Here is a 14,476-nt window from a genome sequence, read left to right as displayed (position 1 = left end):
TAAGAAGCCAGTGAAAACATAAGAAGCCGACAACCTAACATGATAGATTAGATGCCAGCTCACACCTTTAGCATGCACAGAAGACAAGCTCAGACATGGGTGTGGTGCATTCAAATGCTCTCTCTCTCCCCCCCTGCAAATATGAATAATACATTAACTGCACACAAGGTAGAAGTTTCAAACTCGAAACACAAATATGGCAAATGTTTAAGACGCGCTGACATGTAAGGTGTTGTACACCTGTGCAACTTTGATTAAAACTGTATGTTTGGAAGTTATTCTGTTGCACTTTCCAAAATCTAATTAATAACCTTCCATAAATGATATAGGTATACAACTCATCAGAACTGGTTTGAAATTTTCGCTCCAACAAAGTGATAGCCTGGCGTTTGTAAAATGGAAAAAGGATACTGGTAATGTAAATGATAGTCTCAAAAGGCTATTTACAGACTTTTGTTGTGCAAAAGGAACTTGTATTGTAAATTTTAGCAAACAAGTAAGTAGCACCTTACCAGTTGTGCTTTTTTCTTGTGAGTTATTATTAGTCAAGTTATATTATCCTGTTATGGGACATATTGCACACAATATAAGTCAACAAAGTCAACTGTTTTGTTTAATACTTTTATTTCTTTTGCAGCATGCTGTAGAAATTGCAGCCTTTTCCGGCTTTCTCTGTGCTCAAGGAGGAGGAAAAAGAGCGTGTGAACAGGTCTAAACATGGGTTAACCTCACTCAACACTTTCTTTTTCCTTCTCCTTATTTGCTTGACTTTAGTTGGCAACAAAAGTCTTGTTTCCATGACACAAACAACACAACATTTAATCACTCAGTTATTCAATCAGTTTTTACTCCTGTGATTGTTTTTAAGCAGATATCTTTTGAGTGAGTGTCTATTGACCTTTTCAGTTCAAACAGTGTGTGTGTGTGTGTGTGTGTACAAGTTCACTTTGCTGAAATGTGTGCTTTAAATCTAGTATTTTCTCTCGTTGTCATAGGCTTTGGTTAAACAAAAACTAAACCTGGCATTCATTTCTAGGTGAATAATTACTTGCAGCATAACTGCAACTACAACGAAGTTACATAAAGTAGAAATATTCGATGACAAATAGACTGCTTCACTGTTATTATTTTCCAGTACTTTAAACGCGCCTATGTTATGTTCTTTGCCAGACTGTTTCTTATACGTATATGTTAAAACAACAGAAAAAAGTAAAAGTGTCACGCTACGGCGGTCCTGTTGTCCTATTGTGTCCGTATGGGCGCGGTTTATTGCGCAGGGCAGGGCAAGGTGCGCTTTCTTCAGACTGCACGTTCGGCGGCTGTCGAATTTCACTTATCTCCCGCGGAGCCGTCGGGACATTTAGAAAAATGTCGAAAGGAAACCCGTTAAAATCTGTCATTTCCATCGGGAATGTGGACGACACGTCACTTGCGATGCCGTCGGTTAACCAGAACCGAAGCGCACAGCAACGTGTCCTGGAGCAAGTTCAAAGTATGAAGCGGACAAAGTCGAAGTCCAGCACCAGCAGCAGGAGTGGATCTACTTCTTTGTCTCCAACAAGTAAGATCAGCCACGACACCCAGAGCACAGATACAGCTTTGGACGCTTAGGAGTATCAAGGAGGAGATCTTGGAGATTGTGAGCCTGAAAGTGAAAGAAAGCAGTTAAAAACGTTGACCCTGTCGTCTTCTTCAGGACTCAAAGGCTAGCGTATAGAAAGCCATTCAAGAAACGTGTTTCCCTCGTTTGGGTTTCGCCGTTTAAGGTCTATACAGAACACAAAACCATCTCTCCTTAGTCCCTCAAGACGAAATTCATAACTTTTTATGTTCGAATATGAAGCCAACATAAACCAAAACTTCATATTAATATGATAATCATTTGTAGATGTTTTTGTTGATAATATTCTGTTTTTAATTACAGAGAAACTGTAGCTCAAGCTGAATAATACAATGCATCAAAGCAAAATGAAAAAAAGGACTTTTTGTTATGGTTATAACAAGAGAATCAGTCTTAGAATGCCTTGCTATTGGTTCTCCAAGTCTCTGGATTCTAATATTTTTCTGAAAGATTACCTGATGCATAGTGTTTGATTGTGCTGGAGAGTACTCGACATCAGCTCAACGTCAGCTTTGAATTAAGATAGCATTTGATTTGTTGCATATTCATGCTTATTCATCTGATCATTGAGCCCTTGTGTTCCATGGGTGCATCGTCAGGTCAGGAGAGGAGACCCCTTGCATCAGGATATAATTTTTTTTTTAATAACTGATAAATTGCTTAAAGGCTTCAGTATTCTTGTTTTCATCCTGTTTTCCCCCCAGTAGTACTGAGAAGGCATTTAAACATAATTTAGGCTTTTTTGTTAACAAAATGTACTGGTTGTGCAACTGAATGTACAGCATAAACTGCAAAGAAATATTAATGTCACCTCTGATCTGTGTACTTTTAAATCATATCTACTGCTACTACAAAAAAAGAAACAACACAAGCAAATCACATACCTGTGTTTGAAATATAAGAAATATTTTGAAATAAGAAAGATAGGTGCAAATTATTTAAGTTATTATAGATGTTGTTTTTGACATAGCTCAGCTTTACTATACCACAGGAAGTATGACAAATGTTCATTTACTATAAAAAGTGTGGGGAGGAAATAATATTTATTCACAATATAACATTTAACAAAGATTGGATTTTTATAAGAGACGCTACATAACCTAAATACAATTCACAAACTGGGGATTCAGAGTATCGGTGCAATAGAAATGACAATAGAAGCCTGTATAGCTTTAAAGACAAACGTAAGATTGTTATGAACCGCAAATACTGCAAAACTGACCTTACAGAGCTACAATAGGATGCACTTCAGAAATAATTTGAGTAATGTCAGCAAGCAAGTCCAGCACAACACAGTCTGCAGAGTGTGCACATAAAGGTCAGTAAACAAATGGACACTTGTTCAGCAGCCTAACTAACTAACAGAGTGCAATCAGTTATGTGGGTGTTATGAGGAAAGGCGTAATAGAGTTAAAAGAGAGCGCGCGGTGAAGCTTTCTTTCAGGAAGAAACCAAAAGTTAGTGGATGTCACATGTGTAGTGTTACTTTCTCACAGAATTTAATGGATTCATAAAATGAGAGTTCCAGTGTGACCGTTACATGTTTAAAGACAAGAACCCTTATAGACGCTGATATATTTATGCTCCCACTTAAGGCCACTGCTTTCTACTAGGCTGAAGTGTTGTCTAACTTTTATTTCATTTCCTTCTTTTTTCTATCAGCACGGTAAATTTATGCATAAACACTACATCAGATATGCTGACAGGAAACAAGAAGTTTAACTTTTTTTGCTAAAGGCAAATGCTGTAAATTAGTGATCATAAATCAGGTGATTATTGTACTGTTTTACAGCTTAAGAATGTCTACATTTCTCCTCAGGCCCTTCGTATGACTCTGTGTTTGAAGAAATTCCGAAATCACCGCAGAGCACAAATGGAATTATGCTTCTCAAGAATGGCTACTCTAGAAGTGTAAGATTATGAATATCTTTTTTTTTCACTATTTGTAAACACAAATATTTTGTGACATTTAGGAATGCTTCCTGACATTTTCGGAATTGTGGCAAAAAACTACCAAAAGACATTATTTATATTAGAGCCTTATTTTAGACTGTATTAAATTAAAAAAAAATACCACATACATTATATCATCTTCTTTTATTAGTATTATTATTATTGTTTTCGTTGTTTAATTAGTGGCAGTATTATCAAAAATTTATTTATATTTTAAAAAAATAAAGGAATTCTTAAATCAACCATCAGATAGTGGGTGAATGAAATATTCCACTGAGACACATTGTGGGACTTGTTGAGAACGAAATTGTGTAACAATGGTCAATCATTAACCCTTTGAGGGTTGGATTCAAAATCGCACATCAAGTTTAATCTTGTTTCCTTATTTTTGTTTACGTGTATTTTTGGAATCATTCCAGAGTCAGAATATTTTTAGAGACAAGTCTTGTGGGGTAATTTTTGCTCAACACCCAAACCTTCTAAAATCTTACCTGCATTGCTATCTTTGGGAAGTACTGATTTATCATTATTTTATTATTTTATTTCTTTTATGTATATGTATAGATGTAGCTATCTATCTTTGTAAATATAAGGTTTGAATAGAAAATGTGAAGACACAAAAATTGTTTTCAGATCCTTCCAGAGGCTCTTCCCACAAAAATCTATTTAACAGCTTGCCAGGCATTACACCACAGGGTTGCAAACCAAAATGTTCTTTCACAGTTTGATTTGCTCCATGCGAGTCTCAGTGCTGGTAAAATAAGTCTTCGTGACACAGTGATATATTTGATTGCAAACACATGTATCTTTTTTGTGGCTCTGCAGCTCAGCTATGAGAAAAACAGTACCCAGCAAAAAGCCAACATCTCCCAGGGATCCAGTGCGAACAGATACACAGTATCTTCTGCCTATCAATATAAGAGTCACTATGCCCCTGTTGGGCCTATGGGAGCCGGTCAGAGCAACAGCAGCCGCAGCGAGCCCAATCTGGTATTACATCAGCGCACTGTACCATCGCGTTCGGGCCCATCAAAGAGAATCCAAACCATGAAGACTGGTGCCAGCAGGTCACAAAGAGCCACCAGCCAGTTTATAACGAGGACCACGGTACCCCCACCACAGTATGCTGCAAATGGTCAGACTAAAGCAAACAATCAGTTCATATACAGCCGAATAGACACAGTTAAAGCCCCAAAGCTGATCGTTACCGAGCCTTCATTCAAAAGCAAAATGGATTCTGGGTGAGTCGGAAAATACAGTTTATCATTTCCTGAATTTCACATTTAAATTTTATGTTATGATTAAACAAAATTGCTAATAAAAAAACAAATATCTAAATATTTTTTTCACAGCTCCGATGGAAATGCCAAAATTGATAAAGTTGATATTACTATGAAGGAGGCTGTGGACTATCTAGCCAGTGATGAGGAGACGTATCAGCACTGTGGAGCTTCCTACATCCAGCACAACACTTTCATTGACGACAAAGCTAAAGAGGAGGTAGCTTACCTCATTCTTAATATGTTCTTAATATGTTCATATGTTTTTATCTTATCTTGCTGTGGTGTTGGAATGCTTATCATTTCCTCCTAAGTGTAACCTGGATCAGTATTGCTTTTATGAGACATGGCAAATGACAAAGGTGAAGGAAATACATGGAATATGAATCACTTGTGTTACAGTAAAAAGCACCTTCAGCTGACTTTTGTGATGTGGTGCTATATAAATAATCTTTTATTTGATACTCTAAAAAATTGCAACTGGCATATTACCAAAACCAGTTAAACTTAAAATCCTTCAGATTTCAGTCATAATTTATTCAGTGACGCTTTATTGGATTTGTAGTAGCAGTGAATGCAATTTCCAATTACAGCAAATGCTGAGTAGCCGTTAAATTATACCATTGTTAAAATGTACTTTATGGTCTTTAATAATGCAATCATTTTATATTAAGCTTCACATGGATTCAATACTAAATGATCACCAAGGCACAATGTACATTTCAATTCCTTTAATTTTAAATATGTTTATATTGTCTATCCTGTAAAATAGTCAGATGTCTATTCATATTAATGTACAGAATTCACCTGCTTGCTGCTACTACTGCACATTCACCCAGTGTATATACTGTATGTATGTATATATATATATAATGTTCTTCCTCTACACCCCCCCCCCCCCCCCCCCCCCCCCATTTTTGCACATGTGGACTATCTAGCCAGTGATGAGGAGAGGATAACTATGCATGTGACAAATAAAGAACCTTGAACCTTGAACCTTGAACAAAAATCATTTTCTTTCTAACAAAAAAATGATTCCAAGCTGCACTTAACCTGAAGTCATGTGTTCCCACAGGTCTTAAAGCTTAATGGCATTCCTCTGTTGGTGAATCTGCTGCACAGTCCCAGTTTGCAAGTCACCTCTACAGTCTCAGCTGCTCTTCGTAACTTGTCCTTCAAAAACGAGAAAAACAAAGAGGAGATACAGCGCTGCGGTGGCATCACGCAGGCTGCTGCTCTGCTCAAAGATGCAAACTCTTTAGAGCTACAGAAACAACTGACAGGTACATATTATCACACTGAAATATGCACCTCTATACAAACGGACACACACCTAACCAAACAAGTCTGACAGGGAGCCACTGGTGTGTAGTATTACATAACAGTGTTTACATACTCATCAAGTTCTGGCACATTATATATGTTTACTGTTTTTCAGAGGAAACTACCCAAACGGCTTTCATTTAGGTGCAGTTAAACAAGGATTCTGTAAATGTGTTGAAGAAGGAACAGTTAACCCTATGATTGCATCTGAATAACACGTAAAATAGTAAAACAGTTGAGACAACAGCCAAATACATATATAAACCTAAACCTATAAAATCAGCATGAATTCTTTTATATTTTTGCGACAGGCAGTGATTGACTATTTCACTCAAAAAAATAACTCTTTGAATGAACATAAAAAAATCATGGAAAGAATTTCCACGTATTTAAATTGCTTTATTTTAGCATTATGCAATTCTGTTATTGCAACTTGATGTACTTGAGTTGGACTAACTTGATTAATTAATGATGATTCAACTGTTTTACTACAGTTGAGTCCAACTTAATTTAATTGAGTTGATCCAACCCATGCAAATTACGTTAGTGCAACAAAAATGCTTAATCGTGATAGAAAGCCATTTATTAATGTGGAAATCATTTTACGTTCATTTAAAGAGTTGTTTTTTTGGAGTGTTCAACAAAGTGTAACAAAGTCTAGAGTCTGGTTAACATAAAATGTTAATGGATTTATAATAACTTGCACTCCTCTTATCTTTACCAGGGTTACAGTGATGCTGGGGCCTATCCCAGATGTGATAGGGTGGCAGTCAGAGTACTGGACAGGTCGCCAGTCTATCACAGAGATACAGACAGCCATTTGCACTCATGTTCACAGATATTTTAGAAACTTCAATTAACCTAACTTATGCATGACTTTAACTGTGGCAGGAAACCAGAGTACCCAGAGAGAACCCACTGCAAAACCTTCTTGCTGCGAGGCAACAGTGCTAACCACTGTGCCACCGAGCTGTCAATCTGGACTTAAAAAAATAGGGAAACTATGATTACGAGGCTTTATATAGAATTTTCTTTACGTTTTTGTCCTTGTCCAGGTTAAACCGCAATAAATAGCTAAGGCATATACGTAGTGTGTGTATTGTTGTCTGTCTCTTCTAACCCTAGTGATTTTCCTGTGGTTTGAACTCTTGTGTGAGCTTGTGAATTTTGTGAATACAGGCAACTAACCACTCTTACTAGATTGTATCATGTCATCTCAACAAGAATAAATTAAGTTGCTGGATTTCATGCAGATCCTACATGATTTAATTACATTCACCACAGAAACACGAAATTACTTTGTTCACATTACAAGTTTGAATTTTGTAAATGTAACAACCACCCAATTTCATTTTTTTTGAGTGTTGATTGACATTTTGATCTAAACGGTCATGTTTCCTTATCTTTCCAGGTCTTCTGTGGAATCTGTCTTCTGTAGACCATCTGAAGCCAGAGCTGTTGAAGAGTGCACTGCCCGTTTTAATGGAGCGTGTAATTCTTCCTTACACAACAGGTCCCAACCAGCTCAATGGGAACAGTAAAGATGCTGACATCTTTTTTCACACCACAGGATGTCTTAGGTAAGAAGAAGCGTGTTCTAGCGGAGCATCACCAATGAATTCATTGCTTTTCCTTTACTGTTTGGTGTTTCTGAGCAGTGAATACATATCAAACAACCAGTAAAGTTTGCATTATGTAACAATCTTTTATAATTGTTTTCCTTAATTACTGATTTATTTTACTGGGTTATAATGATATGAGATAGAGAAGGTTGGTGATAAACCAAAGGCAGCATAAAACTGTGTAAGAGTTGGCTTCCTTCACATGTGAGAGGTCTTAAATAATCATTATGGAGGTGAGATTTACAGATTATACACTGACCAGGCACCTTTTTAAGTACACCTATTCCACTACTTAACATAAATATCCTATCAGCCAGTTACATGCAGCGACTAAGTGCATTCAGGTTTGTAGACACAATTAACAGGATCTGCTGAAGCTCAAACTGAGCATCAGAATGGAGAGGAAAAATGACTTCAAGTGTGGCATGGTTGTGGGCAGATGGGCCGGTCTGAGTATTTCATAAACTGTTGATCTACTGGAATTTTCTCACACAACCATCTCTAGGATTTACAGAGAATGGTCCAAGAAAGGGTAAATATCCAGTGAGCCTTCTTGATGGCTCAGAACAGAGTTGAATGCCCTGGCTTCTTTCAGCTAATGAAGCAACAGAAACTCAAATAACCACTTGATACAACCATGGCCTGAAGAACATCACCTCTGAAACCGTAGTACATCGAATGTTAAAGCACATGGGCTATAACAGCAGAAGTCCACACCAGGTTCCACTCCTGTTGGATAAGAAACTGAGGCTACTGTGTAGACAAACTCACTGAAATTGGATAAAAGAACATTGGAAAAAATGTTTTCTGGTCTGTCTTGATCCCTACTGCAACACTTAAATGGTAGTGTCAGAATTTGCTGTAAACAGCATAAAAACGTAGATCCAGCCTGCCTTGCATGAACAGTTCTGGCTGCTGAGGGTTTCTGGGATATCATCTTTGCACGCCTTTGGCCCCTTAGTAACAACTGAACATTATTTAAACACTACAGCCTTCTTGAGTATTGTTGTTCCATTGTTATAATGGATGCACACAAGGTAGTTTATTAACTCAAAAATCTGTTTGAGTCAATTTGAACATGTGTTTAAAAAATATGTATGAGGTTTTTTTTAAGGTAAGCTAGCTTCTTTATCAGGGTTGCTCAATGACTCATTGGGGTTGCTGCTTTTGAAGGATTGTCTTCAGAGGTCTGTTGTAATTGTTGGTAATACATTGTAATCTAATAACGTAGAGTATGATAGGGTATCAGCTAAAAACATGACTCCAATCTAAAGCACCTGCCTGACTTCCTGTATTATTCTACATTGCAGCTGTTTATTTTCTGTTTTAATAATGACTGTACAGGATTAACATTGTTTACTTTTAAGGTAAGGTTCGATTGTTCTTAGATGTGATTTCTTTCAAGGGAATTCTTGATACCTTTTCTGAGGCCTTGTGTAACTGCTTTAGTCTGACAGATAAACACAGTGGAGTACATACAATGACTGAGTAAAGTATTTATATACTTTGCTTGTACTTTCACATTTTTACCAATATTAAAAAGTAGATGGGTTTGCCAACAGTATTTCTTACTCTGGGGTGTCTAATTAGCATGTATCTTGTGTTTTAATTTCAACAGAAACCTCAGCAGTTCTAAGCAAAGCTACAGACAGACAATGAGAAAATGTCGGAGTCTGATCGACTGTTTGGTCGCTTATATCAAAGAGTGTGTGCAAACAGGAAAAGAAGATGATGAGGTAAACTGTGTGAAAAGCATTGTATATGTAAGTTTTGCATAACATACTATAGAGAAAGCAGGGTAACTGCTGTGTTCAGCTTGTACATATGTTTTTAGAACCTAGAAAGTTCTCAAAAAGTGCTATTTTTTGTTTTGTTATGTAATCAAATGATCTTAAAGAACCATCTGTCATTTTACAGTAATTTTCCATAATAACTCATGATGTAATTATTATAATTATTGAAAATCTGTCTCCATTATTCTATGTTTATTATTGTAGGGTTACAGTATAAAGCGCCTTGACGCAAATGTTTTGATTAGGTGCTATGTCAATAAAAATTCATTTGAATTCATCTTTTTTATTAGTTTACATTGCACATGTGTATGACTGTTATCGTCTCTATGTTTTCCCCTGTTGAAATCAGTCAGCCGAAAACTGTGTGTGCATCCTGCACAATCTGACATTCCAGCTGGAGGCCGAGGCTCCTGAGCTGTTCATCAGGATCAATGCTTTGGGTAAAAACATATACAGGAGCAACAGCCAGGACAATATCAGTCCCATCGGTTGTTTCAGCACTCGGAGCAAATCACTAGAACGTGAGGTGAGAAAGACATATTAGAATGAATAAAGTCCTAAGTAGTACTTTTGAACTATCAGAAGTAGTTTAAAAAGTGCCTACAAGTACCTGTCAGTCTAGACAGAACCTGTTGTTCCTACCTTTCCCCTCTGCTGGAAGGGTGACAAATGATTTATCACTTGCGCCAACATTATAGAAGTCATTAATAATTCCAGTGTTTGAAATTGACAGTGACAGTGGGAAACTTTCCGATCTGGCTCCTAAATGTCTGTGATAATTGTAACCTTATACTTCAGTCTGTTGCTCATTTGATAAAACGTTTAGAGCTAATTCAAAACAAAACTGACATGTCCTTGTAAAAAAAAAAAAACCCAAAATAAACTAAGAGACAGAATCTTCAAAATTAGTTTGGGTTTGTATGTCAGTTTTTAAAGTCACATCACCTGAAAAGCATATTAGCACTTAAAGAACATAAATTTTTTATCCTGAATAGAACTAAACGCAAAGGTTTATTTATTCAAATAATTAATCAATAAGAGAAATACACATAGCATACCGATCAAGTTAATTTAATTTGACCAGATTCTATTAAATGTATTGTTTTACATTTTACTCATGCAACAAAATTACATGTAAAGTTGAAAAATTACTTAAAATCAATGTTTTTTTCAGTGTATCTGAAACTGATGCTTAGAAAATGGTTTATATCTCCATCTCACCATCTCAATAGTTATTAAAAAAATGTTTACTCAAAAAGCAAAAAACCACAGTTCTTAGACATGCACGGAAATGACTAATCCAATAGTCACAACAGAGACTGAGAAATCTTTTAATAGTCTTCAAATCTCGTAAAGGCGTGTCCCCTTGGTACATCTCTAACTTTCTCTTTCACGGTTGGCTTATAACCCAAACAGACCTCTAAAGTAAATCTTTTACCAATAAACAAAATTGTATTAAACGTTTTGTAGAGTTGCTACATGATTTTTGGGGGTGGAGGGATGAATTGTTGTGTGGTGTACTTGACCCTGTGATGAAATGGCTTTTTTTCTGCATTTTTACTCATGATTTTTCCTTTAACTTAAAGTACATTGACGTCATCTGTGATAAAATGTGCTGTATAAAAAAAAATCCAAATAGGCACATTAATAAGGAGAGCACGCAGGATGGGTTTCAACGTGTAGTACCGTATTGCAGCGGTCTCCAACCTTTTTTGCGCCACGGACCGGTTTATGCCCGTCAATATTTTCACGGACCGGCCTTTAAGGTGTCGCAGATAAATACAACAAAATAAAACTAGTACCGGTACCGAAAAAAAGACGATTTATTCATAACACACTTGAAAAGACCCAGGAAAACCGAGTTAACGATAAAAACGATAACAAAATAATGCTGAAAACCGATAAAAACCCTGAAAACCATACATTTCACACCTGAGCCTCAACTCTTGCAGCCCGGTACCAAACGACTCACGGACCGGTACCGGTCCGAGGCCCGGGGGTTGGGGACCGCTGCCGTATTGCATTCAATACCATCACTTTTTTCTGAATTGCCCAGATTTACTTCATGTTCCTGCAAAAATTGTTATGCACACTGTGAGTCTCCACTACTTAAAAAGAATCACCTGCATTTAGAGATTAAAAAATGCTTTTTCAACTCATTTATGGAGGACAATTTAGTAGGCCAGAGATAGATAAAGATCTTGCTCTCTTTCTTGTCCAGTATCATTTTGACTTCCCAGTTATTGAAGAGTCACAACCTGCTGGGGCAAGCTGGCTGTTTCATTCCAAAACCCTGGAGAGTTACCTGTTTTTGCTTGGCTCTAGCCAGCGAGAAGAAACACGGGAAGCCTGTTGTGGAATATTGCAGAGTCTCACTGCACAGGAAGGCCTCGTAAGGAGAAATATGTTACAAATAGCTGTCTAACACTGATAAAATTTTCACTTGTCTTTTAAACTTAATTTTGGTTGCATCTACAACTGTCATGTCATTTGCTGAGTTCAGAGGCTGATATAGGCTCTTGTATTCACAGGTTTCCAGGGCAATTGGTCAAACCATTGTACAGAAACTGAATGGGCTTCAGGTTATCAGTCCCCTCTTGAATTCAAAAAAAGTCAACCTGCAGAGGAGCACAGTGGATTTAATAGCCAACTTGACAAAGAACCCTGTCCTGCACAGTGCCATCAGTAAGAATTGGTTTTAATTCAAAATCTTTGTATTTGCCTTTATTGTGTACTTTATTTTAAATCTAAACAAAAGGCATTTTACTCTTAATTTTATCATCCTAAAACAATAGAATAGTCTTTACTGTGAAATTTATCATCCTGAAAAATTCTTTGCAGCTTTACAAAAGTTAGTTTGTGTTAAACAGTGAGGGGATTTTGTTTATCTTATCATTAAAGGTCGTAAAGGGCTTCCAGAGCTGCTGGTGATCCTCAGCAATGGCACCACGGGAGGGAATGAATCTGATGATACTCTTGCCATGGCCTGCCAGGCTGCCAGCTGCCTGTTTATGAGGAATCCCGAGATGAACAAGAACTTATTAAACAACAAGCTGATAAGCTCCCTGAACGATCTCAGCAAAAACATGTAAGATTCTTTGTTTAACTGCAGAGAAGTTGGTGGTTTGTATATGACTTAAATAAATAAACAAACAGGTTTATTTAAGCTGTGAGGAATATCTATGATTTGTTTGGAATTTGTTTTTGTAAAATGTACATGCTTTCAATCCAGTTTAAACACTTCCTTCCCCTCTCTCATAGATACTTCCCTAAATCCAGCAAAGCGTCAGCCCTGTTTCTCTGCAAACTTTGGTCAGACAAAGATTTACAAAGCTTCCTGAAACGGGTGAGTGCTAAGATCTGTCATGTTTGGGTGTGTCCTCCGATTATCTTACCTTAGACTCCACACCTCCCTCAGGTATTTGTGAGAATCACATGTAGAAAGATTGAAGGATTAAAATGCCAGCTTAAAAACGACTGAGACATGAGTGATGTAGCTGAGGAATCCCGCAGCTCAGGTTTTATAAATCACTTGGGGGACTTTGTTTGCACATGTTTGTTGTCAAGATAAATCATTTTTTACCTTTGCCATTAAAGCAAATGAGGTAAATGTTTGAGTTGAATGCACCACTTACTGTTAGACGAGTGTATTGACCGATGCACAACACTCATTTATATTTAACTATTTATCCTGCAGCAAGGGATGAGCAAGTCCTTATTTGTGAATGACATCACCATGGCGGTACAGCGGTCACTTCAGGTTGTTGATTAACAGCTTATCAGACCTCTGAAAGTTGTTCAGTGAAGTAACTCACCTGCAATGTGTCTACACACCCACAGGACATAAAATCACAGAAGCAGAGTTGCAACATTTCCCATTTCATCCATAAACTCCACATAGTGCATCCATGAACAAATCACTACATGATCTTTTATATGATGTAAATTTCTGTTTCCTTGTTGGAATATGGGTGAAAGTCTAGTACAATAAGAGCGAAAATGCAGAAAGTGCACACTTTTATTTGCTTTTCTCATTTTTAATGCTGTCATGTCATGTTTTTATATACAGTTTGTGTCCAAGCCTTCACTTTGGAACCGTGAGCTTGCATAAATATATAGTGACACAATGCCTCGGCTTTCATCTTGCACTAAAATGTGTGTCATAGCATGTAATGCACATGTAAAAAATTTTGACAATGCATAACATAACCAAATAAAAATAAATGATATTCTGTTAGCATTGCTGCTGTAGGACATTTGATGTGTATCTCTATTTGTAAATACAACTTTTGCTGTTGGGATGTCCATCTATTTCATATGTATGATTGCCATTTTGAAATTAGCTAGCTGTATTGAACACAGTACTGGTAATAAAGCTGAAATAAATATATTCTTTTGGCTGCAAAGGTAATCCAAGAATTTTGAGTAATTCTGAGTCCTTTTTCACGGTCACTGGTTCAGCATGAAGAAGTTTCCAATCTCATTCATGTCTTGTCACACCCCTTGACTGCAGTTTGAAATGCTTCAGGACAGATTAGCAACTCATCTCTCGCATTCTGTTTACTCCACCCCTATGATTTATTTTATTAATCCAGGCACTGCAGCTGTTGTTGCGCTCACTCTATTATATAACTGTTGACCAGATTTGAACTTTGGTCGTCCACATTTCAAACCACATAATCCACTGAACAGCCATGAGGGGATTTTGGGTCCGTGGGTGTTATTTAGATTTAGACTTCTGGCACAGCTGACCTTTTTTTAAATAATCACTTCATTGTACACTGGAGATTTGTGTCTGAATGTGTTCATTAATAAAAAGCTTGTATTACTGTGAGAATGCATCAACCTTATGTGGATGTCATATGTCAAAAGCCACAAATAAAA

The 14,476-nt window shown here is 37.0% G+C and overlaps 1 protein-coding gene across 1 annotated transcript; it reads left to right on the top strand.

The window, feature by feature from the left end:
* The first annotated feature begins 1,259 nt into the window (after window positions 1-1,259).
* Window positions 1,260-13,510, top strand: LOC308403285 (plakophilin-1-like). The gene is made up of 13 exons (XM_080892578.1): window positions 1,260-1,561; window positions 3,441-3,532; window positions 4,400-4,815; window positions 4,927-5,074; window positions 5,930-6,137; window positions 7,589-7,757; window positions 9,418-9,535; window positions 9,942-10,118; window positions 11,814-11,984; window positions 12,124-12,277; window positions 12,494-12,680; window positions 12,854-12,938; window positions 13,290-13,510. The coding sequence occupies exons 1-13, from the start codon at window positions 1,369-1,371 to the stop codon at window positions 13,362-13,364; spliced, it is 2,193 nt and encodes a 730-aa protein (XP_080748704.1). The 5' UTR covers window positions 1,260-1,368; the 3' UTR covers window positions 13,365-13,510.
* Window positions 13,511-14,476: the final 966 nt, after the last annotated feature.

The sequence above is a fragment of the Rhamphochromis sp. 'chilingali' genome, assembly GCF_963969265.1.
Source record: "Rhamphochromis sp. 'chilingali' genome assembly, chromosome: 9".
Taxonomy (NCBI): domain Eukaryota; kingdom Metazoa; phylum Chordata; class Actinopteri; order Cichliformes; family Cichlidae; genus Rhamphochromis; species Rhamphochromis sp. 'chilingali'.
This window is presented reverse-complemented; position numbering and strand designations above follow the sequence as displayed.

Coding starts and splice junctions, on each gene's coding strand:
- LOC308403285 (XM_080892578.1), top strand. CDS start 1,369: ATGTCGAAAGGAAACCCGTTAAAATCTGTCATTTCCATCGGGAATGTG. Junction 7,758..9,417: donor CACACCACAGGATGTCTTAG/GTAAGAAGAAGC, acceptor TAATTTCAACAG/AAACCTCAGCAGTTCTAAGC. Junction 12,278..12,493: donor TGTCCTGCACAGTGCCATCA/GTAAGAATTGGT, acceptor TTATCATTAAAG/GTCGTAAAGGGCTTCCAGAG.